This window comes from Pipistrellus kuhlii, unplaced genomic scaffold (genome assembly GCF_014108245.1).
Source record: "Pipistrellus kuhlii isolate mPipKuh1 unplaced genomic scaffold, mPipKuh1.p scaffold_m20_p_2, whole genome shotgun sequence".
NCBI classification, from domain to species: Eukaryota; Metazoa; Chordata; class Mammalia; order Chiroptera; family Vespertilionidae; genus Pipistrellus; species Pipistrellus kuhlii.
Window position 1 is genome coordinate 52,805,383 of NW_023425515.1, and position 25,429 is coordinate 52,830,811.

General features: G+C 42.3%; 2 protein-coding genes across 2 annotated transcripts in view; one reads left to right on the plus strand and one right to left on the minus strand.

Annotated features, from left to right (window-relative positions):
* The window catches only part of HGD (homogentisate 1,2-dioxygenase), a 43,345-nt gene extending 41,307 nt beyond the window's left edge, over positions 1-2,038 (plus strand). Inside the window, exon 14 of the mRNA XM_036448305.2 lies at positions 1,677-2,038. Coding sequence (XP_036304198.1) covers positions 1,677-1,826 — 150 coding nt within the window. The 3' untranslated portion in view covers positions 1,827-2,038. The remainder of the gene's footprint in view (positions 1-1,676) is intronic.
* Positions 2,039-13,491: 11,453 nt separating this feature from the next.
* Positions 13,492-22,697, minus strand: NDUFB4 (NADH:ubiquinone oxidoreductase subunit B4). The gene is made up of 3 exons (XM_036448315.2): positions 22,450-22,697; positions 15,264-15,410; positions 13,492-13,609 (listed from the first exon to the last, which is right to left on the minus strand). The coding sequence occupies exons 1-3, from the start codon at positions 22,627-22,629 to the stop codon at positions 13,547-13,549; spliced, it is 390 nt and encodes a 129-aa protein (XP_036304208.1). The 5' UTR covers positions 22,630-22,697; the 3' UTR covers positions 13,492-13,546.
* Positions 22,698-25,429: the final 2,732 nt, after the last annotated feature.

Here is a 25,429-nt window from a genome sequence, read left to right on the forward strand (position 1 = left end):
TCCCTCTGCCCAGGGCAATTTGCTTTTACAATAGTCTCCATCCCAGGGCCTGAGTTGGTGCAGCTGGTCTGCAGGTGGAGGCTGAGAAGATTCTCGTCTGCTTGACCTCAGCTCTGCTGCTCCTTGTAAGGGCCTCTGTAGAGATTTTGTACACCCTTGCTTCTCTATGAGGCATGGCCTGAGAATATCAGTTAAGCTTTTGCCTCTGAAGGCTCCTTGAGGTGCACTGGCTACTCCAGAGTTGTCGTTCAATAAACGTTGGGATAGTCAGTGTTACCCGGGAGCGGTGTTCTGCAAGGGTGAGGCCTGGGACAGGGCTGCTTTTGTGAGAGCATGGCTAGGGCTCGGAGCACACACAGATGAGAAAGTGCTCTCCTCTGTGGGGGCCACAGGAGCTGGGAGGCCTGGGTAGCCAGGAAGCCCAGCCTACCTGGTGGGAGAGGGCCCAACACCTTATCTAGACCTAACTTTGGGCCTCCCTCACTATTTCTCGTGGTACAATTTGGACCCAGGCCCATCTATATGCCTCATCCTTATTCCAGTTTGGAATAAATTAACTTTATACAATACCATCTTCATAGCTCAGTGGGGCTGGGGTTTTATTACTCCAGGAAGACAGCAAGGCGCCTATAAGAAGCAGTCAGCCAAGAGACAACAATAATAATGGCCATGATAACAACCTCATATCTGAAGAGTTCCTTATACCGTGTAAGGCACTGCCACGTGATCTCATCCGGTCCTCACATCAAGCCTGTCCCGGGAAGTCGGGAGGGACAGTCAGCTCCATTGTTTTAGGCAGAAACAAGTTAATGTGTATTGGACACCAAACAGTGACATGGGGCCTAGAGAATTTTTAGTTCCTTTTTGCCCATCTATATTTTTTAAATTTCTAATAATGTGAGCACATAAGAATTGTAGGGTCTTATCTTGTTTGCTTGGTTTTTATTATTTTAAAAAGCCATAGAGAGTAGGAAATTCAGCCATCGGTGAAGCTGGAATGTCTACAGAGAACAGAGCACTTACGTATTCTTAATGTGGCGACAAAAATCCTCCTGAACACACAGGACATCCGCCATCCATTCCCTTCTGGGATAGGGTTTCTAAAGGAGCTACAGACATTCCTGCCTCCTACTTCTCTTTTATTCCTCACTCTCTCTTTCCCTCTTTTTCTTTTTCCCAACTCATCTCTTGGTCAGAGTCCTGAAAAAAATAAAGGCTCAAATCCCAGCTTTGCTACTTCCTGCTACCATCACTTTAGACAAGTCATTTCCCAGGGCTGAGCCTTAGTGTCCACCTCTGCAAAATGGGGAGTGTGTCCTCCCTCACACAGACATAGCTACAGTCAGTGACCGCCTCTGAGTGGGTGAATATTCCTAGGACTCTCTCTCCGCTGCCCTAGGATCTAGCAAATCTAGCTCATTAACGCTACAAGGATCATGTGAGGCTTAGGTGTCCAATTTCAGTTTTTAGAGTGAAACTGGATGCCCTGAGAAGTTCGAAGCCTTCCTTCCGTAAGGTACCACCTACTTAAGATGGTAGGGTCAGAGCCAGAAGCCAGGGCCTAGGCCTGCTCTCCACCCCGTGCTAGCATACGAGACTTACTATTCAGAGCTTCTGCCTACTCACCCCTTGTTTTGTTATCCACCTCATCTCTTCTTTCTCGTCATTTCCTACAGGCATTTATGTTTGAGTCTTCTCTAAGCATGGCCGTCACCAAGTGGGGGCTCAAGACCTCTCACTGTTTGGATGACAACTACTACAAGTGCTGGGAGCCTCTCAAGAGCCACTTTACCCCCAATTCCAGGAGCCCAGCAGGACCTAAGTGAGACTGGAGTGTTGCTGCCTAGTTGAGAATGGATTTGTCTCCCTTAGAATCTGGTGACTTCCGGCAGTGTTGGGTGAGGGGGTGGGTTCAAATGAGAACGCACAGGTTGATAGTCAAGTGACTGACACATTGGTAGAAATGTATTTGGGAAGTCCTGTGGCTGTCAGCTTAATTACTCAATAAATACTTCCTGGTGTTGTGTGGAAGTGGCAATTGGTCCTAATCAGCACTTGATGGAGCAGACCTGTGGCGGCCAGCACTGGAGTCCTCACCATTGACTGAGACCCCTTCGCATGCACTTAGCCTGAGACCCTTTATTCCAGAAGCACGAGTCCAGGGCATCTGCCACAGACCACAAGACCAAGTCACAAGGAAGGGCAGGCCAACATAAGGACCAGGAGTTCAGGCTGAAGCCAAAGCCAAGGTCCCAGGAGTCAGCTCAAGCATAGGGAAGCAAAGGGAGTCAGCAGAGCTTTAAGCATCCAGTGTCATCTTTAAACAAATGGGCAGCCAGGGCAGCCACTGTCTAATCTTAGTCACACAGCAGCCAATACAGTAAGGTGACCAGATCGTCCAGGTATTGGCGGGACAGTCCTGATTTCTAACAATTTTTCCTGCGTCCCGCGGTGTTTTAAAAAAGTCCCGATTTTTGGAAAGATTGGAAACATTGGAAAGATTCTTTCCAAAAATCAGGACTTTTTAAAAACGCCACCGGACACGGGAAAAATTGTTAGAAATCAGGATTGTCCCGCCAACACCTGGACGACCTGGTCACCTTACAGTACAGTGATAATGGACAAGAAGCTCAGCCACTGAGAGTGAGCATCATTCACTGAAGGTTCCAACTGCCCTGATTTTCACAATGAAAGCCCCACATCCCAGAAAACCCCTCAGTCTTGGTCCAAGGAGGACAGTTAGTCACCCTACTATTCACTCACCTACCAGCCCATTTGCTAACCATGCTCTGAGTCCTTACTATGTGCCAGCTACGGAGTGAGACGCTGGGGATGAGTGATTGAAAAAGAAGAACTGAGATCATAGTCTGGGAAGATCTGGGTTGAAGACGATAAAGGGCTGCTGTGCTCAGACCACAGCAAAGCAGGTAATGCTGTGTGGGAAAGCTGCTCCTAACAGCTCCCTTCCCAGGGCCAGCAACACCCCCCCCCCCCCCCCCCCCGAGTGCTGGGCTGCCCAGAACTTTGAGTTGATTAGATTCTCCTGGAATGAGGAGACAGGCACATTAGAACAGAAAGGAATGGGAAGTGGCATTTAGTTCTGTCGTTTTAGCACATTTCCCCCACTTTGTTGCCATAGTAGCAGTGTTCATATGCTGCTACCAGATTTTTGTCCAGCGATGTGCAGTGAGCGTCAGCCATGTGTCAGGGTCTGGAAACGAGGGTTGCCAGATAAAATGCAAGACACCCAGTTAAACTGGAATTTCAAGGAAACCCTGAGTAATTGAATATGTGCTTTGTACATACTTGTACTAAAAAAAAAAAAAAAAAAAAAAAAAAAAAAAAAAAAAAAAAAAAAAAAAAATTATTCAGGATTTATCTGAATTTTAAATTTCACTGGGAAGGCTGTATTTTTATTTGTTCAATCTGACAACTGGGTGAGGGGTATGATGGTCAAGCAGATAGACGTGTCCCTTACCCTTACAGAGGTTACGTTCTAGAGAGGGAGACCGATGAAATAACATAAATACAAGCTGTGAAACATGCCAAGAGGAAAACAAACAGGAACTGAGTTGGGAGTAACAGCTGGGATGGGGAGATCTTTCTTGAGAGGAAAATCTTCAATGAAGGAGTGACATTTAGCCAGACCTAAAGGATAGGAAGGAACAAGACCTAAAGGATAGGAAAGGGGAGGGTTGGGCTGGAGTGGGGTCAGGAGGAGGAGCATTCTAAGAAAAAGAAGGCCTTGTGGGTTCAAGGAACTGAAAGAAAAGTGGGTGTAGGGCACCCAGAAGTGACCATTGTGATGGTGCAGGAAAAAGGCAACATTGTCCTGGACCAATGAGGTTGCAGCAGAGACCAAAATTGATGAATTCCAAAATGTTCAGTGAGGACTTACTGTCCATGGTGGCAATTCTGATCATCAGCCCCTATTTGCTTCCTTCCCTCCCACTTCCCCACGCTCCCTGGGCTCATCTCCCAAATAACCCAAACTAGGACAACCACTAAAATATTTTATTCCCAAACTCAACCTTTTCATAATGAGCTCTATCTAACCCTACCTTTATATATACCTAGGTGCATTTGTCTTCTAGCCTTCAATTAGATATTATCAACTTCCTAGAATTGCATCGAAGCCTTCCTAGAGCTAAGGCAACGTTATGGGTTTGCATCCCTTTAGCATCGAAGCCCGTGTACTTTCTTCCCGTTGCTGGCAGCAGCTCGTCAGCTGGAGACAAAATTTCACCCAAGCCAGGCTGTTCACACTAATTAAAAAAAGATTTAGTTTTCTCCTGTTGTGCTTTAGATCGGCTAGAAAGATCTGTACCGTTTCCTTAATTCCCTATTCTCAAATGTCATCGGTTCGTTTGCTGTTTCATTATAGCGATGAGATGCCACAGGAACCTAACTCACTGATCTCAGTGAGCCTCTGGTAACTTTCATTTCATTATTTGTTGTTTCACTTCAAGACACAGAACCTATTGACAACATTCAGTGAGGACTTGACCTTCTCCTACTAGGCTCCCCAAGAAACATTATCTTTTGCTTAGAATTAGAAAATCTTTTATAAAAAGGCACCCTGGTTAGGTTTCCTTTTAGGGAAGGATGGTTTCTGCCAGATCCCCTTAGCATCCTATATAATAAAAACCCTAATATGCAAATCGACTGAACTACGGAACGACTGGTTGCTATGATGTGCACTGACCACCATGGGTCAGATGCTCAACACAGGAGCTGCTCCCTGGTGGTCATTGTGTTCAGCCAGAAGCCAGGCTCACAGCTGGAGAGCACAGGGCTAAAGACCCCTCAGGGGATGTCCTCCTGCCAAAGTGGGCCTAAGTCAGCAGGCAGACATCCCCTGAGGGGTCCCAGACTGCAAGAGGATGCAAGCTGGGTGGAGCTTGCACCCTCTTGTGCACAAATGTCATGCACCAGGCCTCTAGTCTTCATGTATTTTCCTGTTGAAGAGGATGCAATAGAAGCCATCCTTCTCTTTTTTCTTTTTGAGAGATTTCAGGATACTAGTAATGGCTGTAGAGTAGACCAATGGTTCTCAACATGGAGGACTTTGCATCCCCCCACACCGACATCTGGCAAAGTCTAGAGACATTTTTGGTTGTCACAACTGGGGAGGGTGCTTCTAGCATCTAATAGGTAAAGGCTAGAGATGCAGGTAAACATTCTACAATGGAATGATCTGGAATAATTCATTCTACTATAGTTGAGTGTCCATAGTGCCAACGTTGAGAAAGCCTGCTCTGGATACAGTTTGTTTGTCAACTTCAGCTGTTCACTGGATCCTCTGGCAGCATCTAAAACTCCAAGTGCCCAGGCTATACCTCAGATCAACTAAATTAGAAACACTAGACATGAAACCAAAATGAGTTTGTTTGTTTTTTTGGAAACTGCTCAGGAGATCCCAATTGCACAGGCAAGGCGGGGCAGAGGTGTGTGTGTGTGTGTGTGTGTGTGTGTGTGTGTGTGTGTGTGTGATTTTTTGGCATGCTTGTTTTTAAGCATAATTATTAGGTACTAATATAATAGCCATTACATATTAATTTAATTTGTTTGGAAAAACAGTAACTAAGGAATCCTGACCGTGCTTTCATAGCTGAATAGAGTAGTTTAGAAACTACTTTAAAATCGGTATACAAAACACCCTCTGTTCCAACCTCAAATCCTGGTCCTAACCAAGCTTTCCTAGAGTCTACAAAAAGGAGGTGAAAAAGCTCCTAAACCTCCCAATGTTCTAGTAAACATGAAACAGGTTGGAATGTGTAGTGAGGGACTACCCAGGAGGAAAAGCAGGTTATAAGGTAGTGGGAAGGGGCTCAGTGAGGAGCGTGGGGAGAAGGAGGAAGTTAGGAAACCTAAGGCCTAGATGAAAACTGCTTAGAAGTTATAAGTTCATGTGCAGTTTCTGGGTTGAAATTTCCCAAAGTGATGACATAGTTATCACTTCTGGGGTTTGTCCTTCTGGGAAGATATTTTACTACTAAGATGAAAATGAAAAAAAAAGAAGAAAAAAAAAAAAAAAAAAAAAAAAAAAAAACTTGAGAACTGACATTTAGATGTCTTCTGTTTATTTATCAGCTAGCCTTCAATTAGAATCTAATTGACCCACAGGTTGAGAACTGCTAGCAGGGTCACCTAAGGCCATCGGAAAACACAGATATTTATATTATAATTCATAACAGTAACAAAATTACAGTTATGAAGAGCAATGAAAAGAATTTTATGGTTGGAGGTCATCACAACATGAGGAACTGTATTAAAGGGTCATGGCATTAGAAAGGTTGAGAACCACTGAATTATATATTATCAGCTTCATGTAATTGCATCACTAATCTGAGGTATGTCCAAATTTATTTGTGTGGGGGGGAGCCGGGGTCACTAATGTGATACACAGTCAGGAGCATATATTCTAGAGCCACACAGCCTGGGTTCAAATCCAGGCTCTATCCCATCTTACTTGTGTGACCCTGAACAAGTTCCTTAACCTCTCTTAGACTCTGTTTCATTACCTGAAAAATGTGGATAATGATAGTACCTACTTCATAGTGTTAGTGTGAGTATAAAATGAGCCAATTATATTATAGATAAACTAGAGGCCTGGTGCATGACATTCATGCACTTGGGGGAGGAGGGTTCCTCAGCCCAGCTTGCCCCCTTAGCAGATTGGGAACCCTTGGGGGATGTCTGACTGATGACTTGGGCAGTGTGGAAAGTGAAACTAAGCCATCAGTCAAACATCCTTAGTTCTGTCACCACTGCCACTGCACTCGCCAGCCATGAGCCTGGCTTCTAGTGCACTGACCACCAGGGGACAGCTCCTACATTGAGCATCTGCCCCCTGGTGGTCAGTGCACATCATAGTGACGGGTCATTATAGCACATTTCTGGTCACAAATTCGGTCAATTTGCATGTTAGCCCTTTATTACAAAGGATTGCTTAGAATAGTACCTTGTCATATAATGAGCATGAAAAGCAAGGAGCTATTATTCAGGGTTATTGGTTGGGGAAGGGGGAATTTTTATCTTCACATGCTTGTTTTAAAGTATAATTATTAGATACTTATTAATATAAGCCATTGTATATGAACTTAATTTGTCTAGAATAATAACTAAGGAATCCAGACCATGCTTCCATAGCTAAATGAATTGGAGCAAGTGCCTTCACCTCTCTAAGCCTGACTTTCCTTGTTTAAAAGAAGGAAATGATTTCTTTCACAGGGATTTGGTGGGGGTGGGGAATGGGGAGTGTAAGACCAGGCATTAAAGCACCCACACTGCTTTCTGCGCAGTGAGCATAGACATACATTAGCTATTGTTATTGTTAGTTATTGCTATTGTGACTCAGTGAACACTGATTAGTTCCTGCCTCCCAGAGGCTATTGTGCCACCTACAGTAGGAGACACAAAAATGAGTAAGCCAAGGTCCTTGTCCTCAAATAAACTAACATTGAGCTGAAGATTAAGGAATGTATGTACCCTTCTAAGGCAATAAGCAACAGAAGTTAAAAGTCTGAAAAATTTAGAAGTACTGCCTCTTTTTCATCATCTTTTAGGTCTTTAAACAAGAAAACATATTGAGATCAATGGTACATAGTAGGTATTTGCCCCCTCAAAAGGTTATATTGTATAAGATTTAATTTTATATAATTTCTGAGATCCATGAAAAAAAGAGAAAATCATATTGAAGTTCAATTTAAGATCACAACAATGCATATTAATAGTTCAATTAAAGTGAAAGTTAAGATAGAACCTAAAGTGGCTTTGATACAAAGCCCAGTAAGTGCTCACTTCATTAATGGGTTCTTGGGCACTGACTTTGAGTGAAACAACGTATGAAGAAACAATTTTACCATAGGATAACTGCCATAAACAACAGTCACAAAAATATCACTAAACTTCTAAATAAAGACCCAAAACATTTGTTGTTGTTGTTGTTGTTGTTGTTGATAATCCTCATCCGAGGATATTTTTTCAATGATTTTTATTTTTTAGAGAAAGTGGGGGGCGTGTTGGGGGGAGAGAGACAGAGAGAAACATCGATGTGAAAGAGACACATTGATTGGTTCCCTCCCGCATGTGCCCCAACCAGGGCTGGGGATGGAGCCTGCAACCGAGGTACATGCCCTGGCCAGAATCAAGTCCAGGACCTTTCAGTCCACAGACTGACACTATCCACTGAGCCAAACCAGCCAGGGCCCAAAACATTTTTAAGAGTAAACACTGAAGACCCTGAACTGAAAAATAGTGATCTTATTTTTATTAATATTTATTAATGTGAGCTATACATGCATTTAATAAATATTAATAAAAATAAGATCACTATTTTTCAGTTCAGGGTCTCCAGTGACTGGAGCCTATGCAAGGCAGCTCAGGGCGCAAGGTGGACTCAGCCCTGGACAAGACACCATTCCATGCAGGGTGATAAAGGAATTTCCACCATCTCCTGGAAAAAAAAAAAAAAAATGGGTTCTATCAGAAGGAAAGAAAGGGGAGGTGGAGGTCAGTAGACAACAGCCAGTGCCCACTATGAATGCCTTCTTATGAGAATTTGGCAAGAATAATATGGGAGGTATTAGGTTTGAATCCAGTATCTTTACTCTCACAACCCCCAAAGGACAAATCTGCTAATAATTGCTTTACCCAGAAAATGCTCCCTGGTTCCTCTCTAAATCTATGCCCATTTAAATGACTTTTCAAGTCCTCTGTTTGTATAAGAGAAGGAAGTTAGCTGGCAAAGGGCTCAGTCGTCCCAGCAGTCTCATTTCTAATCACAAACCCGTGACATGGGCCATCGGGCAGTAGGTCTTAATCACATCCTGCACTCCTAATCCTTAAATAGACGGGCTTTCTTAAAGAATTGAACAAGTCATGTTTCCTGTCCAAGCATTTCCTATAGCATTAGGATGTGAGACTGGCAGTTCTTTAAAGATCTTTCCAGCTCTAACATTCTATATACCGTACTTACGAACGTGCATAAAATCTAAGCATGCAAGTGGCTGTCTCTGCTCTTGAAGGTGTTATCTATTTCCTTTTTTTTTTTTTTTTTTTCCAATTACAGTTTGCATTTCACAAAGCGTTCCCTCCAATAATTCAAGTGCCCACTTGGCACCAGTTATTGCAATATTGTTGACTGTATTCCCTATGCTGTACTTTACATCTCTGAGCCTATTTTGTAAGTGCCAATTAGTACTTCTTAAGGCGTTATCCCTTAAACCCTCCAGGCTGAGTCAGATGTTTTCTCAGGACTGGACTCCCCACAGCGTTGATCTTTATCCCTTTCAAAGAACCGTTAAAGACATGCCCTTTCTTAGTCAGGCTGCCTAGATTTAAGTTCTGTCTCAGCTCTTATTAGCAAAAGGACTCAAGCAAATTATTCAACCTCACTAAATCTTGCCCGCATAATGGGAATCGTTAAGATATGCTGGGAGGTGTGTTAAGCTCTCACGTTAGCTTAATGCCTGGAACACAAGTAAAAGCATAATAAATGTGACTGCTGTAATTGCTTTTCGTCATTGTGTTCCTCCAAAGAGCTGTATCTCCTTCATATTAGTATCCTCGGTGCTTAATAAATAATCAGGGCTCAGTGAGTGTTTGATCAATGCAGAGGAGATCTAATGGCCAGTGTTCTACTAAAATTCTGTGGGACAGACTCCTCCTCCCCAGTGGCTCCAGGAAATCAACCATCCCCAGTTCCTGCAGGCCAACAGCAGCTCATTCTCCTTGCAACCTGCAGTGGCGTCTCCTCCCAAACACCCTGATGGGACCAAATCACTTGTGTCATCCCTTCTGCAGAGCATGGTTTTGGAGAAGCTGCCTGTCATCTAACAGATGGCTTCAGGTAAATTGACCACTCCCATCCCCATCTCCCCTCTCCCAAGCCACTCCATGCAAAACAAGAATACTCTTCAATGGTGTCTCCGTCTTTTATAAAGTATGAATAAAACCCTCTTTAGAAAGCTTTGTGTTCTTAATTGATATGATACATCCTATATAATACAGATGTAATATGCAAATGGTCATCAACAGATGGTGGGTCAGAGAACTACAGGAGGGGGCAGAGCAGCAAGCTGAGAGGATGCGGGGGGTGGGGGGACGGCTAGGGAGGGCAGGGACAGCTATAGGAGGGTGGCAGCAGGTCGAGAGCTATGCGCAGGGCTACTAGTATACTGTAAGTTCTTAAAAGTGCTTAATTATGCAAATGTAGTTTTAATAGGAGTCCCCTACCACTTTCTTCTCATGCCCACGACAATTTCATATCGTATTGCAGCCCCTGAATCCCTCCTATTGATTTCTGGAGCAGCCTCAGCCAGTTGCCTCCTTCCCTACCTACAAGATTGTTTCAGAGCCTAATTTTTAAATAAGAGATGAATGATTTAAATGTAATTGGTGAAAGAAGTAAAGAATTAACTCAAAATACGATAATAGTTCTTGTAATTATGGGGGAAATGAACTTGAACTTTAGTGACGAGTTTGCTCCAGAAATCACAGATGTTTCACCAGCCATCCACCCCCAGGTACATTCAGAGGTCATATGTCAGACTGTGACTTTAATATTTTAAATCCTGAAGCTTGGCAAGTTTTACACACACTGAATTTTCTTGGGATGATGGTGTCCAAGTATATGCTGCTGCTCAGTGTCTCTCTAGGCCACCGTAGGCATCAGCAAAAGAAGTCTCTCTCTCAGCTGGTGAAATGCCATTAAACAAGGCAAACCAGAGGGGAAACTATTGAAGTATCACAATCATAGTTATAGTGTAAATGGGTCCTCTGATAGAACACAAAATTATATATTTAAGAAGTGAAAAATCAATAAAATATATTTAAAAAAAAAGAAGTGGCGGTGGAAGCTTTGAAAATTCAGAATCTTTGAAAATACTTTATAGCAATATATTTTTATTAACTGTAAAGTGTTGTCAAGGCAGTTTCTTGTACAGATTCTAATTTTTTAAAAAATATATTTTATTGATTTTGTACAGAGATAGTTAGAAACATAGATGAGAGTGAGTCATCGATCAGCTGCCTCTTGCACACCCCCTACTGGGGATATGCCCGCAACCAAGGTACATGCCCTTGACCGGAATCAAACCCGGGACCCTTCAGTCCCCAAGCCGACGCTCTATCCATTGAGCCAAACCGGTTTCGGGTCTAATTTCTTAAAATATCCCATTAATGATCCTGAAGAATGTACATAATCAGTACTCTCTATCTCCCCCAAAGTTATTAGAAGACTGTGTCAGATGCCACTAGGAATGAGAAGAAAAATAAAAATAAGCCAGAACTGAACATGACAGGACTTCAATCAGAGTATGAATGCAATCTTTTTCTCTAGGCAGGATCCACAATAAAAGGTTCAAGAGAACATAGTATTGAAACAGACCAGCCTGTTAGAGACGCAATTTTGTTTCATAGAGGAAGAAAGGATGTCATACAAGGTAAGGACTTATTAAGTAGGCTGGCTTCTCACAGACACGCATAAAAGGTAACGAATAGATAATATATTTAGACTTTCATAAAGCTTTCAACAAGTTCACATCCCAATGAGTCATCCTGCAATTGGCAGAGATCCTCAGGGATCCAGAATGACCTTCCAGGAATGCAAGTTCAATCAGCTTTCTCCTGCTTGCTACCTTCAATGGCTCCCATTGCTATCTGAAGTCTAAACTTCTTAACTGTGATAAGGGACCTATCTGGTCCTGGTTACCTCCCTCAGTACATATTTGTCACTTGTTAGCTCAGTATTTGAATCACTTTCTTATGTTTGAGAATTCCTTACCTGCCTCACATTTTAGAGATGAACATGCCATGTGCCTGCTTTTTCAGCCTTCTTGCAGCTAGGACTCAAGCAACATAACCTACACTTAGCCAATCATATTCTCCTGGACTCAGAGAAGGTGATGAAGATGAGTTTTTGACCCAACAGATGCAGGGTATGTGCCCAGTGCCCAAAGCTAGTCAGACACAGCACCACTGACTGCTCAGATGAGGCCATTGCTGTCCTTACCAGACCGCTTCTGGGTGTGATATGGGTCACTGTTTGTGATTTAAAAAATCTTTTAAAATTAAACTCTTAAGAACATATACTGCTCAATAATTCTCAATGTTAAAAAAAATGTTTTAAATATTCTGACTATGCCTCTCTGGGTAGTTTTTCTTTCAAAGCTTAGGCACCAAAGATATACTGTAAATGTTTTTTGTTTTTTTTTTTCTTTTACTAAGGTGTACTATAGTAACTCCAGATGAAAGGTGACTGGTATGATCAAGGACTAATATCTTTTTTTAATATATTTTATTACTTTTCCACAGAGAGGAAGGGAGAGGGATAGAGAGCTAGAAATGTCGATGAGAGAGAATCATCAACCAGCTGCCTCATGCACACCCCCCACTGGGGATGTGCCCGCAACCAATGTACATGCCCTTGACCGGAATCGAACCCGGGACCCTTCAGTCCCCAGACCAATGCTCTATCCACTGAGCCAAACCGGTCTCGGCAAGGACTAATATCTTTATCTTGCTTATGCCTTAAAATCTTTAAGAAAAAAAAGACATATTACTTCAAAAAAATTGGGCAGTGGATTTGAGCAAGCAAAAAACAAATATAAATGAACAAAAATGTTTTAAAAAAGTGAGGCCTCAATAATAAAATGCAAATTAAAACTTTCATCAATCAGGTTTAAAATAATGTAAATACTCACTGAGATCTGAATGTGTGCTTCTAAATTCTTTCAATAACTTACTAATGAGTTCAATAACAATATTCCTATATTGTTTTAAAGATAAGGAAACTGAGACAAGGAATCAGATACTTTCCAGCTCAGCAGGGATACAAAGCCAAGGAGATAGGGAGTGGGACTGAAAAGTTTCAACCCTCTAACCACAGGGCTGGTTCTCCTGGCAACCTGCCCTCCTCAGGTAGGGTCCAAAAATCACCTAATTAACATAACAAAAGCCACCTTTATCTCATCACTTAGGAAATCCCAAGGGTTTTAGAAGCTCCATGCTAGAAACAGGGACAAATATATATATATATATATATATATATATATATATATATATATATATATATATATATATATATAAAATCAATCATAGTTATCCCAGGATTTGGCTTTAATCTGAAGCTATAATATCACCTGATCATTTTCAGTTCTTGCACCTGAGGAAAAGTAGACAAAAAACGCACACCACTACAGTTTTCAGAGTTGCTGTTACACAGGAGAGCAGGAGGGGATAGGCCTGGAACCCAGGGGATTCACTAGTGCATCTTGGTGCTCCCATAACTATAAACAGGCAACTGCTTCAACAATGGCCTGATGATGCTAAAGTAATACTGTGCTGGCTTAGTGTAGGCACCTATTTGTTGAATGAGAAAACGAATAAGATGCATCTGTTTCTCCATTAAACTATGAATGCTCACAAAGTTCTACAATGTTCAGTAAACGTTTGTTGAATCAAGGTAACATTAAGAATGAGAAACTATTTCATGATTCATAGATTTATTAAACAATAATATATATAGTCATCATTGTCAGCCTTAATAGGAGATGTTATATTTTCGGTCCAATTTTCCTTCCTGGATAAGTTTTTCTTTCCTATCCTGAGTAAACAGAAAACAAACAAACAAGCAAACATTAAAAACAATGTATTCTGGCACAACCCATGATACAACTCTAAAAACAGGACTGAAATGCTCCAAACCTAATTCCACCTCCCTCGTTTTAAAACCTATGGAGCATGAGTGAGGAAACAGTAGTCTGAAAAAAAGTAAAGAAACTAATGCTATTGGAAAATATCTTACCCACATTTTAGTAAATAAAATTGTATTACTCCACTAAAAAGTATATATAGCAAGCAAAATGCAAATACCCGCTGAGTAAGTGTGGCCTATCTTCCTGTTAAGCAATATTTATCAGATAATCAAAAAATATACCCTCTGATAGGAGAGTGGATTGGCTGGTTTCAGGCACAGCTACCCTGTTTCCCTGAAAATAAGACGGTGTCTTATATTAATTTTTGCTCCCAAAGATGTGGTAGGTCTTATTTTCAGAGGATGTCTTATTTTTCCATGAAGAAGAATTCGGTACACATTTATTGTTAAATGAAAATAAAGGAAATTTATTACCTGAATACGGTACAGTAGTACGGTAGTTGTCAACACAAACCAGACAAACTGTGAATCCTACAGTATCAAGAATTTACTTTTATTCAATGACAATTATGTCATCATCTTCTGGAACATCATCATAACAATCCAATTCCTGAATTTCCTGGTGAATTTCTTGTGACTCCATTTCTTTCAGAATCAGTGGACCAAATCTCTCATGTTTAGCAATAGCACTATCTTTAAATGAGTAACGTCACTGGTTGCTAGACACCAGTTGGGGCGGCCCTAGCAACCAGTTTATGGTAAATTAATTTTCATTCTGAGACAGAGCCTAGAGGGGCATTATTTTCGGGGGGATGCCTTATATTTCACTCAGAAGGAAACCTATAAGTAGGTCTTATTTTCGGGGAAACACGGTAGATAGGTGGCACTAGTGTAGATGGCACTGTGAGGCCTAGAAGCTGGGACAGGGGTTCCAGCATTAGAGGGTCCAACGTCAGAGGTAAGCATGGCTTTCTCTCAATCATATACCCAAGCATCTGATGGCAGTGATGGCCAGCACGGGCTGCTTTTGCTTTCTAGTGTTAGCCTATTAATATTTTTTAACATTAATTTGCAAAGTGTAACCAATATAACTAGAATTCACATAAATAGGGAACACACTAAATGATTTGCATATTTTGTTAATATTTACTCCCCAAAAACATCTTTGTAAAATAAATGAATTCAGAAAACTAATTGCAAAAATTTGCAAAAATGATATCTACAGGTGAATCAGAATAAGTTTAACTTCTACACATCTTCTAATGAGAAAAAAAAGAAATTAAACTTCTTAAAAGTTATATTTTATATTCTCTTGTGTAATACCCACAGTATAATTTCCTCATCATCTAAAATACATCAGGAAAACTCTTTCTTGAGTAAATTCCAGTTTTAGAAACTTAAATTGACCATTTTATTACTTTAAATTCTAGAGCATCTGTTAAACTTGAAAGACCCAGAGATCAGTGATTTTTAACAAAGCATATTTCTATGAGTTGAAATGATAAATAAAATCAAACATATAACTCAATTATGTTTTATCTTGTGCTGGAAAAGAATAAAAATAAAAGAGCACAAAAACTAAACCTCAGGTCCTGATACTTACTCTGTCAGTTTTGAAAACATAATACCAGAAGAAGAGGGGCCCAATCCCCACCACAGCTCCGAGGAGGGAGTTTTTGGGAGTGGGTCTGAAATTGGGATAGACATTTGCTGTTCTTGCATAAGTCCAACGAGCCAAGGCAGGATCTTCCTAGAATTAATAACAAAAAGTAACAGAAACTTAAGCAGGGCCACACTAAGAAACAACCTCATCAGGACTGTTCTTGATACTTTCCTTTTGTTCTCTACTACAGTTAAAGGTACGCTCTGAATATTCCTAAGTAGCTTCAAGGAAAATCTTTTATTTCTATTGGCTGAATAACTCTCTGAAATTTAAAAGCACTTTTATAACAACCTTAAGCTTTTTATTTACTTAAGATTTAAGAATCCTAATTTTTTTCTTTTCTTTTTAAATATATTTTTATTGATTTCAGAGAGGAAGGGAGAGGAAGAGGGAGAAACATCAATGGCGATAAAATCATTGATTAGCTGCCTTCTGCACATCCTACAATGAGGATTGAGCCCACAACCCAGGCATATGTCCTGATCGGGAATTGAACTGTGAGCTCCTGGTTCATAAGTTGACGCTCAAACACTGAGCCACACTAGATAGGCAAGAATCCTAATCTTTTTAAAGCTGTCAGAGAAACTACTTTTTCTTTGATCATTGTGATCTATTCTTTTTTTTATTGTTTTTAGCATCATCATTCTTCTTGAAGTGTGACCAACAAAAGCACATAGTATTCCCAATGACGACCAATAAATTTCATATGCTCTGTCATGCTTTGTACTTTGTTGCCAACTCTTTATAATGTTACCTCCACACTGATCTTTCCAGGCTACAGATAACTTGCAGGAAGGGATAGAGTGAGGTAGGCTAACTATGAACTTTACGTTTTTTTGCTGATATTTTTAAGAGCAAAATATTATATTTCATACTATTAAATAGTTTTGTAGCAAGAAGAATGCTGTTTTTGAAAAATAATCAGTCTTTTTTTAAAAAAATTAATTGTTCATTTCAATATGTTTACTAGAATAACAATGTAATAACAAATATACTCCAAATACATAATTTAGCAAAATCCCCAAATGATTTTACAAAATTACTCACTCCAATTAACTAATTGATAAAAATAAGCAAACAAAATAAGCTTTAAAATCTTAATACTAAGCAGTAAGAACATTCAAGGTCCTAATCCAATGGTCGGCAAACTGAGGCTCGCAAGCCACATGTGGCTCTTTGGCTTCTTGAGTGTGGCTCTTCCACAAAATACCACATGCAGGGGTCGGTTTTCAGCTCTCAAAATAAATTTCAATCGTTGTACTGTTGGTATTTGGCTCTGTTGACTAATGAGTTTGCCGACCACTGTCCTAATCAATACCAAGAAGTCATAATTGGTAGGACTAAATTACTTAAACTGGATCTTTCACAGTAACATTTACAACAAACTGTTTGCAGAAACAGCAAAAGTGAAGACATCAGATATAAATTCAAGGTGAAATTTGAGCTTAATACATCTATTCTTTTACCTATCCTTTCTGCTATTAATGTATTTGAATGACTCTCCCATGAATTATCAAATGGCAGTCAGCTCTCTACACTTTGATATGTGATAGATCTGCCTTCTAGAAACACATTTCATAAAAATGAAATACCCCATGACCATAGTTCACTGAGCCCAGTACTGTTAAGAGATGTTTCTATACACACAACATGGGGAAAGGTTCTCCTTTACCACCACTTCACATCTGGACTACCAGCAGCATGTGACATGGGGAACAATCCTTCCTGAAATCATGGCTTTCCATGACATACACCGGCTTAATTTTCCTCCTTTCTCATCATTCCCTCTTAGTCTCTTTTGCTCTTCTTCCTTACTCGCCAATCCTATATAATACAAGGCTAATATGCAAATAGACAAAATGGAGGAACAACAAACAACCGGTCGCTATGATGTACCCTGACCACGAAGGGGCGCACGTGAAATATGGCGGGAACGTGTTACCAGGGGTGCCAGTCACGGTGGGTCGCTGGTCACTGTCACTGGGGCAAGCTTCTGGTGGTTACTGAAAATTCTTTGCTCCCATGTGCCACAATCCTGCCTGGTGCTTGCACCTGCTGCCAGCACTGGTCCAGATCGCTCGGCGTCGTCAGTGGGTGCAAGCGGCAGCTGACAGTCCCAATCACCACTGAGGGCTTCTCCACCTTCCCCTGCTCCTGAGGGGTGATCAGGGCAGCTGCCACTCACACCAGCTGACAGTGCTGGCCCCATTCATACCCGCTGCTGGTGCCGGCCCCAATTGCTCTGCACCGTCAGTGGGTGTGAGCAGCGGGAGTGGGGCTGCTGACAGATAAGGGACCAGGGGCAGCAGTGGAAGGGGCCAGGTGGGGGCTCAGAGGATGGGCCAAGACCTGCCCCTGTGCCCACTGCAGCCTCACGGCCCACAGTTCCTTTCAAGGTGCATGAATTCATGCACTGGGTCCCTAGTCTTGGACCTCAAAATTTGTTGGCCATTCCTATTTACTTTCACTCTATTGGTGATCTCCAGTCATATGGCTTCTAACATCCACCTATAGCCCTTGATCTCTACCCTAAACTTATACCTGTAGCCCTCGATCTCTACCCTAAACTCCAGACATAATATCACTATCATGCTGTCTAACAGACATGTCATATGTGAGGTCTCATCCCAAAGTGATTTCTCAGCATGCACTCCACCACTATCCCTGCTCCTCTCATTCTTCTTTATCTTGGTAAAAAGCAGGTTCATTTTTCCCATCGGCTAGTTCAAAAACCTTGGAGTCATCCTTGACCGCCTCCATCTCTTACACTTTCCATTCAATCTGCCAATGACTTACAAGGCCTGGTCTGATCTAGGCCAGGTGTCCTTCTGACCTCATTTCTTCCTACACTGCCCTCATCTTTCTCCCCATTAGCCACAATTTCTTCAGTATTTTTGCAATTAAGTAAGCACACTACAGACAGTCTTTGGGTTATGTTGGACTCAACATACGTCGTTTTGCGGTTACATCACCATCTTCCATTTATTTATATATTAAAAAAAAGTTCCATCATTTTTATGTATGTACATATGTACTTTGTGTTTGTTTGTTTTTAATTATTTATTTACCACAAGTAAAGGTCAGGAGTTATCTTTTATTTATTTATTTATTTTTACTGTTTCACTTTATTACTGCTGTGTATGTGCTCCATATGATATAGTTGTTTACCTAGGTGGGTTCCAACTTACTGTGAAAATCAAGTTACACTGCGCCATAGGAACGGATCTCCAAAGTAACCTGAGGACCTACTGTACTATCTAAGGACCCTTGTACTTGCTGTCCCCTCTGCCTAAAATGCTACTTTCCTAGCTCTGTCCCCTCATCTTTCAGATCTTCACTCAAATGTCACTTTATAAGCAAGGCCTTCCCTGGGCCTATCTAAAACTGCCGTTGCTCTCTCTTCCTACACACAATCTTAATCCCCTTCCTTGCTTTATTTTTATTATCATGGTCACTATCTAAATTGCTAAATGATTATTTTTTTAACTTACTACTTGTCTCCCCCACTAGAAAGAAAGCTCTATACGGACAGGAGTCTCTGCCTGTTTTGTTCTCCACTGTTACTGCAACATCTAAAACAGGGCCTGGCCTATAATAGATCCTGAATAATTATTTATACACTGAGTCAATCATTCTTAAAGATCAGGCAGGTAATTTTCATGTATTGATCGATCAGTACATAATTAAGTATGAGACACTCAATGAATAGAAGAACCAATTAGGCAAGTATTACTATCTCTGTTCTAAATGACAAAATTGAAGTTGCCCTAGGTCACAGAACTGGAAAAGAGAAACTCTATGGAGCTGAAACCTCAACTCTGGTTCAAGTCCTTATCATTTTTAATGACATCATACTATCTGGCACATCAAAGCTAATTGTGTATATATATAATAAATGTCTCGCTCTGCACCTTTTTTCACAAATAAGTTTTGGCAAGAGATGGTACAGCCAACTGGTTCAGCAGATGCTCTGTGTTACTTAGACCAAAGTTCAAATTCTGCTCAAACACTTGCTAAAAGAGTATCCTATCTATTATAATAAAGAGGAAATATGCTAACTGACCATCATTATATCAGAAAGATGGCTGCACCCACAGCTGAGGCCAAGTTCCCATAAGGAGCCTTAACAAGAAATCAGCAGGGACCTGAGGTTATACCCTCCCCTGCCTCCATGGGGCTTGACAGGGGACCTCAGGCCACACCCCTCACCCTGGTGTCAGGCTGGGGGACCTCAGGCCGCACACACACCCCCAGTGCCAGGCCAGGGGACCTGAGGCCTTGCCCCCTGCCGAGGGCTTGATGGGGAGGGGACCTCAATGTGCACTTCCGATTCTGGTGCTGGGCTAGGGGACCTTAGGCTGCCCCCCCCCCCCACCCACCCCAGCGCCAGCCAGGCTGGGGGACCTCAGGCTGCGCTCCCCACCAGGTGGGGCTTGACAGGGGACCTCAAGGTACACTTCCAGTGCTGGGTTAGGGGAACTCAGGTCGTGCTCCTGCCCAGCAGAGCTTGACAGGGGACCTGAGGCTGCACCCGCCCCTACCTGGCAGGGCTTGTCAGGGGAATCTCAGACCGTGTCCCCCACCTGGTGGGCCTTAACTGAGGACCTGAAGCCACACCCCGCCGTCCTGGCACCAGGCCAGGGGACCTGAGGCTACACCCCCTGCCTGGCAGGGCTTGTCAAGGGTGGGACTGGCCAGGTCTGATCTAGCCCAATGGGGGGGGGGAGGGGCGGCCAGGTCTGGGTCTCACATGATTTTGAGGTGTATGTGGGTGGGCAGGGACTTGACTCTGGATCCTGTGGTGTGCCCCAGACTCTGATAGGAGGAAGGTTTTCATTTACATTTTACTAATTTTCTTTCATCTCTGACACTTCTATTATAGAGAAAAGGCAAATAGCAATGTTAAATTATTTCCTCCAATTAATCCCCTTTTAATGTGCACAAATTTTGTGCACTGGGCCACTAGTCTATATTAATAAAAGGGTAATATGCTAATTAGGGTGGGTGTCTTCTGGACGACCATCCAGCCGTCCTTCCAGATAAAGCTGCAGCAGCTGTGAGGGCTGAGGCTCAGGCAGCCCCAGGCAGCCTGCAAAGGTCCGAGGCACAGCTTCAAAGGGCCCAGGCTTAGGCCCACCGTGGCAGCAGCAGTGGGGTAATGGGGGCGGCACCTTCCCCTGATCTGCCAGGTCCCCTCCTGCAGAGGGAGGCCAGATTGTGGCTTAGGCTGGGGCCAAATTAGAGGCAGTTAGGGGTGATCAGGCAGGCAGGCAGGCAAGCAGTTAGGAGCCATAGTCCTGGACTGCGAGAGGGATGCCCTGTGGGATTGGGCCTAAACCAGCAGTCGGACATCCTTCAAGGGGTCCCAGGTTGGAGAGGGTGCAGGCCAGGCTGACGGACACCCCTCCCCCCTGCCCTGTTGCATGAATATCGTGTCCCGGGCCTCTATAACTCTATACACTTCTTGTCCTTCCCATGTTGTCTTCTCTTCTGTAAAACAGGGATAGTAATAGAGTTTAACTCTAAATAATTGTGATATTTGAATAATATTCAGGAAAGTTTAGATAGTCTCTGGAACAATGCAAATTTCTTTCAATTCTCACAACTTCCAAAAATTCCTACAGAATACCAATGCAACTGTTGGGTAAAGAAGTCTTTAAAATCACATTTCACATCATATTTCTGCTCTTGTACAGAAAATTACCAAAAAGCACCCCTGTTAAATAAAAATAGCTATCAGTTTGATGGGCATATATTATGTACCGGGAATTTTACACAAACTACCTCATTTAATCTCACACCGACTCTAATAAAAAAGTTAATACCATTCCCATGAAGATCAGAAAACAAAGGTTCAGAATGGTTCGGCAAATTGCCTAAGGTCATACACAGGGTGGGGCAAAAGTGGGTTTCAGTTGTTCTTATGGAAGATAAAACAATAATAATACATGGGCCCTGGCTGGGTAACTCCTCCCACCATAGATCAAGGATGTGGGTTGGGTCTCCTTTTAGGGCACATACAAGAATCAACCAATAAATGCATAAAAAAGTGGGACAACCAATCGATGTTCCCCTCTCTCTAAAAGTCAATAAATAGCCGAAACCGGTTTGGCTCAGTGGATAGAGTGTCGGCCTGCAGACTGAAAGGTCCCAGGTTTGATTCCGGACAAGGGCATGTATCTTGGTTGCGGGCACATCCCCGGTGGGGGGTGTGCAGGAGGCAGCTGATTGATGCTTCTCTCTCATCGATGTTTCTAACTCTCTATCCCACTCCCTTCCTCTCTATAAAAAAAATTAAATTAAATTAAATTAAAAAAAACTATTTTAAAAAAATTAAATTAAAATTAATAAATAAAAATTAAAAAAAACAAAAATAATAATACAAGAACAAACTTGTGTTTTGCGTGCTCACAACCTACCTTTGACCCACCCTGTAGTTTGCTAATATGTAGCACCTTGGAGTCTGACTCCAAAGCCCAAAACTTCAACAAGCCGCAGGGTCTTTGGGTCTTTAAAAATACGAAGTGAAGAATCACTGTGTTCCCATCAGGTGGGAGCAGCATTACTATGAAGTGTGAGCTGAAAGGTGGGAAACAGCTTAAAATAAATAAATATATATATATATATATATATATATATATATATATATATATACACACACACACACACACACACACACACACACACACACACACACACACACTTTCAAACACTCATTACAAGCCCGGCAATGTATTGGTCACGTGCTTTATCTCAGTTAATCCTCCTAAGATGGGAGGACTGCTCCCATTTTTCAGGCAGGAAAACTGAGTGCAAGCGGCAGAGTTGAGTAACTTTCTCAAGATCATCAGGTGGGAAGCGATGCAGCCAGAGCTCAGCCCCAGCCGGGTGCCAGGGGTGGGAGCCCCCAGCCCTTCCTTCTCTGGACCCCCAGCCTCTCCGCCCAAGGTTAACGGGCTGGTGAGCAGTCCTGCTCTCTGGGCCTGGACGAGGGCCAAAGTCTAAGACCCTGACCCGGGACGGCGGCCGCCCCGCCGCCAGGCCCCCCGGGGCGGGTCTGGGCTGCCCCGCCGGAGCGGAGCGCCCCAACTAAGACCCACGATTCCCGCCCTGAGACCCCACTCACGATGAGCCCGTGGCGTTTGGGGTCGTTGTACTGAAGCAGGTACTCCCTCTTAAGCCGAGATCTTATGGCCAACCGCTCGGCTTGCGCCTTCCGGGTTTCCGGAGATATGTCATATTCAGCTGGGTCAAGCGTAGGGGGCAAAGTGGCCAGGCGCGACGGCTTGTACTTGGGGTGCGACATCTTGGGACCCTGGCGCGCGACTGCGCCTGCGCGGCGCCCTGTCTTTCTCCTGACCTTACGCCCGAGGACGTGCGCCTGCGCGCTGGCCGGAGGTGGAGTTTAGCTGCGAGTCAGCGAAGTTCCTCCCCCTCCTTCCGGGCCGCTGAGAGCGATCTGCGCGTGCGCGGTGCTTTCTTCACCTAATGACCCGCCTCCACTTTCCTTCTATGCCCTTTTGCCCTTTTTATCGGTCTCTGGTTGTTTTGTGTGTTTTTTTCTAGCAGCCTTGTCTACTGACCTGTCAGGCCTTATGCTGCGAGTTGAACTGTGTGTGATCACTTGCCCAAACAGGAAGTGGGGACTGGTTGTGTCAATGTGGACCCATCCAAGCAAGCTGTGTGACCTTGGACAGGTCACTTAAAGTCTCCTATGCATGCATATAAATACAACCAATGGACACAAAACTCTGGGGAGGGAGGGCATATTTGGGAGTGGGGAGGGAGGGGCCAATGGTAAGATATGTACAAAGATAATAATTTAATAAAAAAATAATAATAATTTTTAAAAATAAGGTCTCCTAGTTTCCTTGTCTGGAGATAATGACCCCTACCCTGTCCACCTAGCAAAGTTGTTGTGAGGATTACAGGAGACAATGAATAGATGCCAAAGTGCTTTGCAAAATGTAATTACCTAGCCAAAAGACAATAAGAGTAAGCCTTTCTGTATGTTGCAACATTAGACCCATATAACATAAAAGAGTGTGCTTCATAGGCACAAAATAATCTTTAGTAGGAGAATGATGTTATAAGACAAGTGTTGCCTGCCTGACTACAGTAAGCAGACAAAAATTGAATAAAGCTCGTGAAGAAACAATGATGGTTAAAATGCCAAAACCTCTTACCTAAAATCCTTAGCACTGTTCAGGTGCTAAGAATGAGAAACACCCATAGAGATATGAAAATATGCATAGGGGAATTGTATCTTACTGAGAAAGATGATTTAGGGAGAAAAGGAAAGTAACCTAAAATAAAGCCTTCTCCATCCCTATTGTCTTTCCCCCACCCCTACTATGGAACGAAAAAGCAACTTCAGGTAGCATGGCAGAATCTTTAGGTGCCAACCGGATATTCCTCAAGGGAAAACAAGTAAATAGTATTTCCGTAACTCGGGCAAGGAGAGTGGGATCAAAAGAGAGCTTCAGCTTGGATGTACTGTCTGGGGACCTGCAGGTATGCTGGGAAAATGGTTGCTAGGCAGAGAAAGGACCTAGAAAGTGTTGGCACTTGAAGTGATGAAGAGCAGCATTGCTGTCAAATTTATTCAACATTTTAATACTGTTATAAAATATTTATTAAGTCCCCACGGCGTGAAGCATACTGCACACTAGCAATCAATCTCCTAGGCTCAATGGGGGAAATACAGAAGAACTGAAGGATGTGATGTTTGTCTTTGAGGAGCTGACAATCAGGCAGTAGAGAAAGAACAGACAGAATATGATAATATTTGCAAGACAGTTTAATGTCCAAATGATTAGAGAGCAAAATGGGCTCCTGAGAATGCAGGCTAGGGGAATGCAGAAAAGAAAAGGAATTTAAGACAAATCACTTAAGCTCAACTTTAAAGGAGAAAAGAGAAATTCTGTTTTTTTCAAAGTTGTTTTCAAATATTAAAAATATAAAATAAAATGAAAAGCAGGAGCAGGTTGTAAATTCTAAAAATTCTAAAGGCTACATTAATAAAGTTTCAAAAAATCTGTTTATAGATTAGACACTGATCTAGGAAGAAGGGCAGTCAAAAGAATGAAAGAAAAAAGAAAGGAGCCGAAACCGGTTTGGCTCAATGGATAGAGCGTCGGCTTGGGGACTGAAGGGTCCCGGGTTCGATTCCGGTCAAGGGCATGTACCTTGGTTGTGGGCATATCCCCAATAGGGGGTGTGCAAGAGGCAGCTGATCGATGACTCTCTCTCATCGATGTTTCTAACTCTCTATCTCTCTCCCATCCTCTCTGTACAAAATCAATAAAATATAGTTTAAAAAAAAAGAAAAAAGAAAAAAGAAAGAAGTGCAATGAGTATAAGCCAGCTGACAAAGATAAAAGCGACCTTTAAGGCTTAGAGAGAGGGAGACTGAGAAGATAAACATCATTTTGCTTTAGTTAAGGTGGTTATTCCCACACTTGCTGAATTATCATAAGGCTCTCTTAAGATGTTAAGAATATGTAATTCTAGGTTGTTTTTTGCTCTTGGAAATTCAGATATGGTCTGGCAGGGGAACCCAGGGGTCTGTATTATTTTACAATTTCCTGGGAGGATCCTAACAATATTGTGTATTTGAGAAACATAGAGATGGGTATAAGAGGTCTTCTTTCTATCTTCCTTTTCCCAGAAAAGGCACCCTTAGAGAGAATCTATTGAAGATGGAGACCTAGATTCCAGAATGAAAGAAAAAGACTTGATTGGGATGTTATCTTGCAATAATGCAACCAAAGAATTATGAAAATGAATTAATCTTTTTTTTCTTTATTGACTAAGGTATTATATATGTGTTTTTATCCCTCCATTGCTCCCCCAACCCCCATCTCTTCCCTCATACCCTCACCCCCCTGGTGTCTGTGTCCATTGGTTAGGCTTATATGCATGCATACAAGTCCTTTGGAATTAATCTTATATTTAACACATTTTAGGTTACAATTACAATTATATGCTAAGCTCATTATTCTTTACTTTGCATTTGATTTTTGCAGTAGGGTCATTTTTTAATAAGTTTTGAAGGCTTTATCCAGTTTTCCCAAGGCCCTCTCTTAATCCTTTAAAACAAAATT

Coding starts and splice junctions, on each gene's coding strand:
- NDUFB4 (XM_036448315.2), bottom strand. CDS start 22,629: ATGTCGCACCCCAAGTACAAGCCGTCGCGCCTGGCCACTTTGCCCCCT. Junction 15,411..22,449: donor CCAAACGCCACGGGCTCATC/GTGAGTGGGGTC, acceptor TATTAATTCTAG/GAAGATCCTGCCTTGGCTCG. Junction 13,610..15,263: donor ATGTTTTCAAAACTGACAGA/GTAAGTATCAGG, acceptor CTGTTTACTCAG/GATAGGAAAGAAAAACTTAT.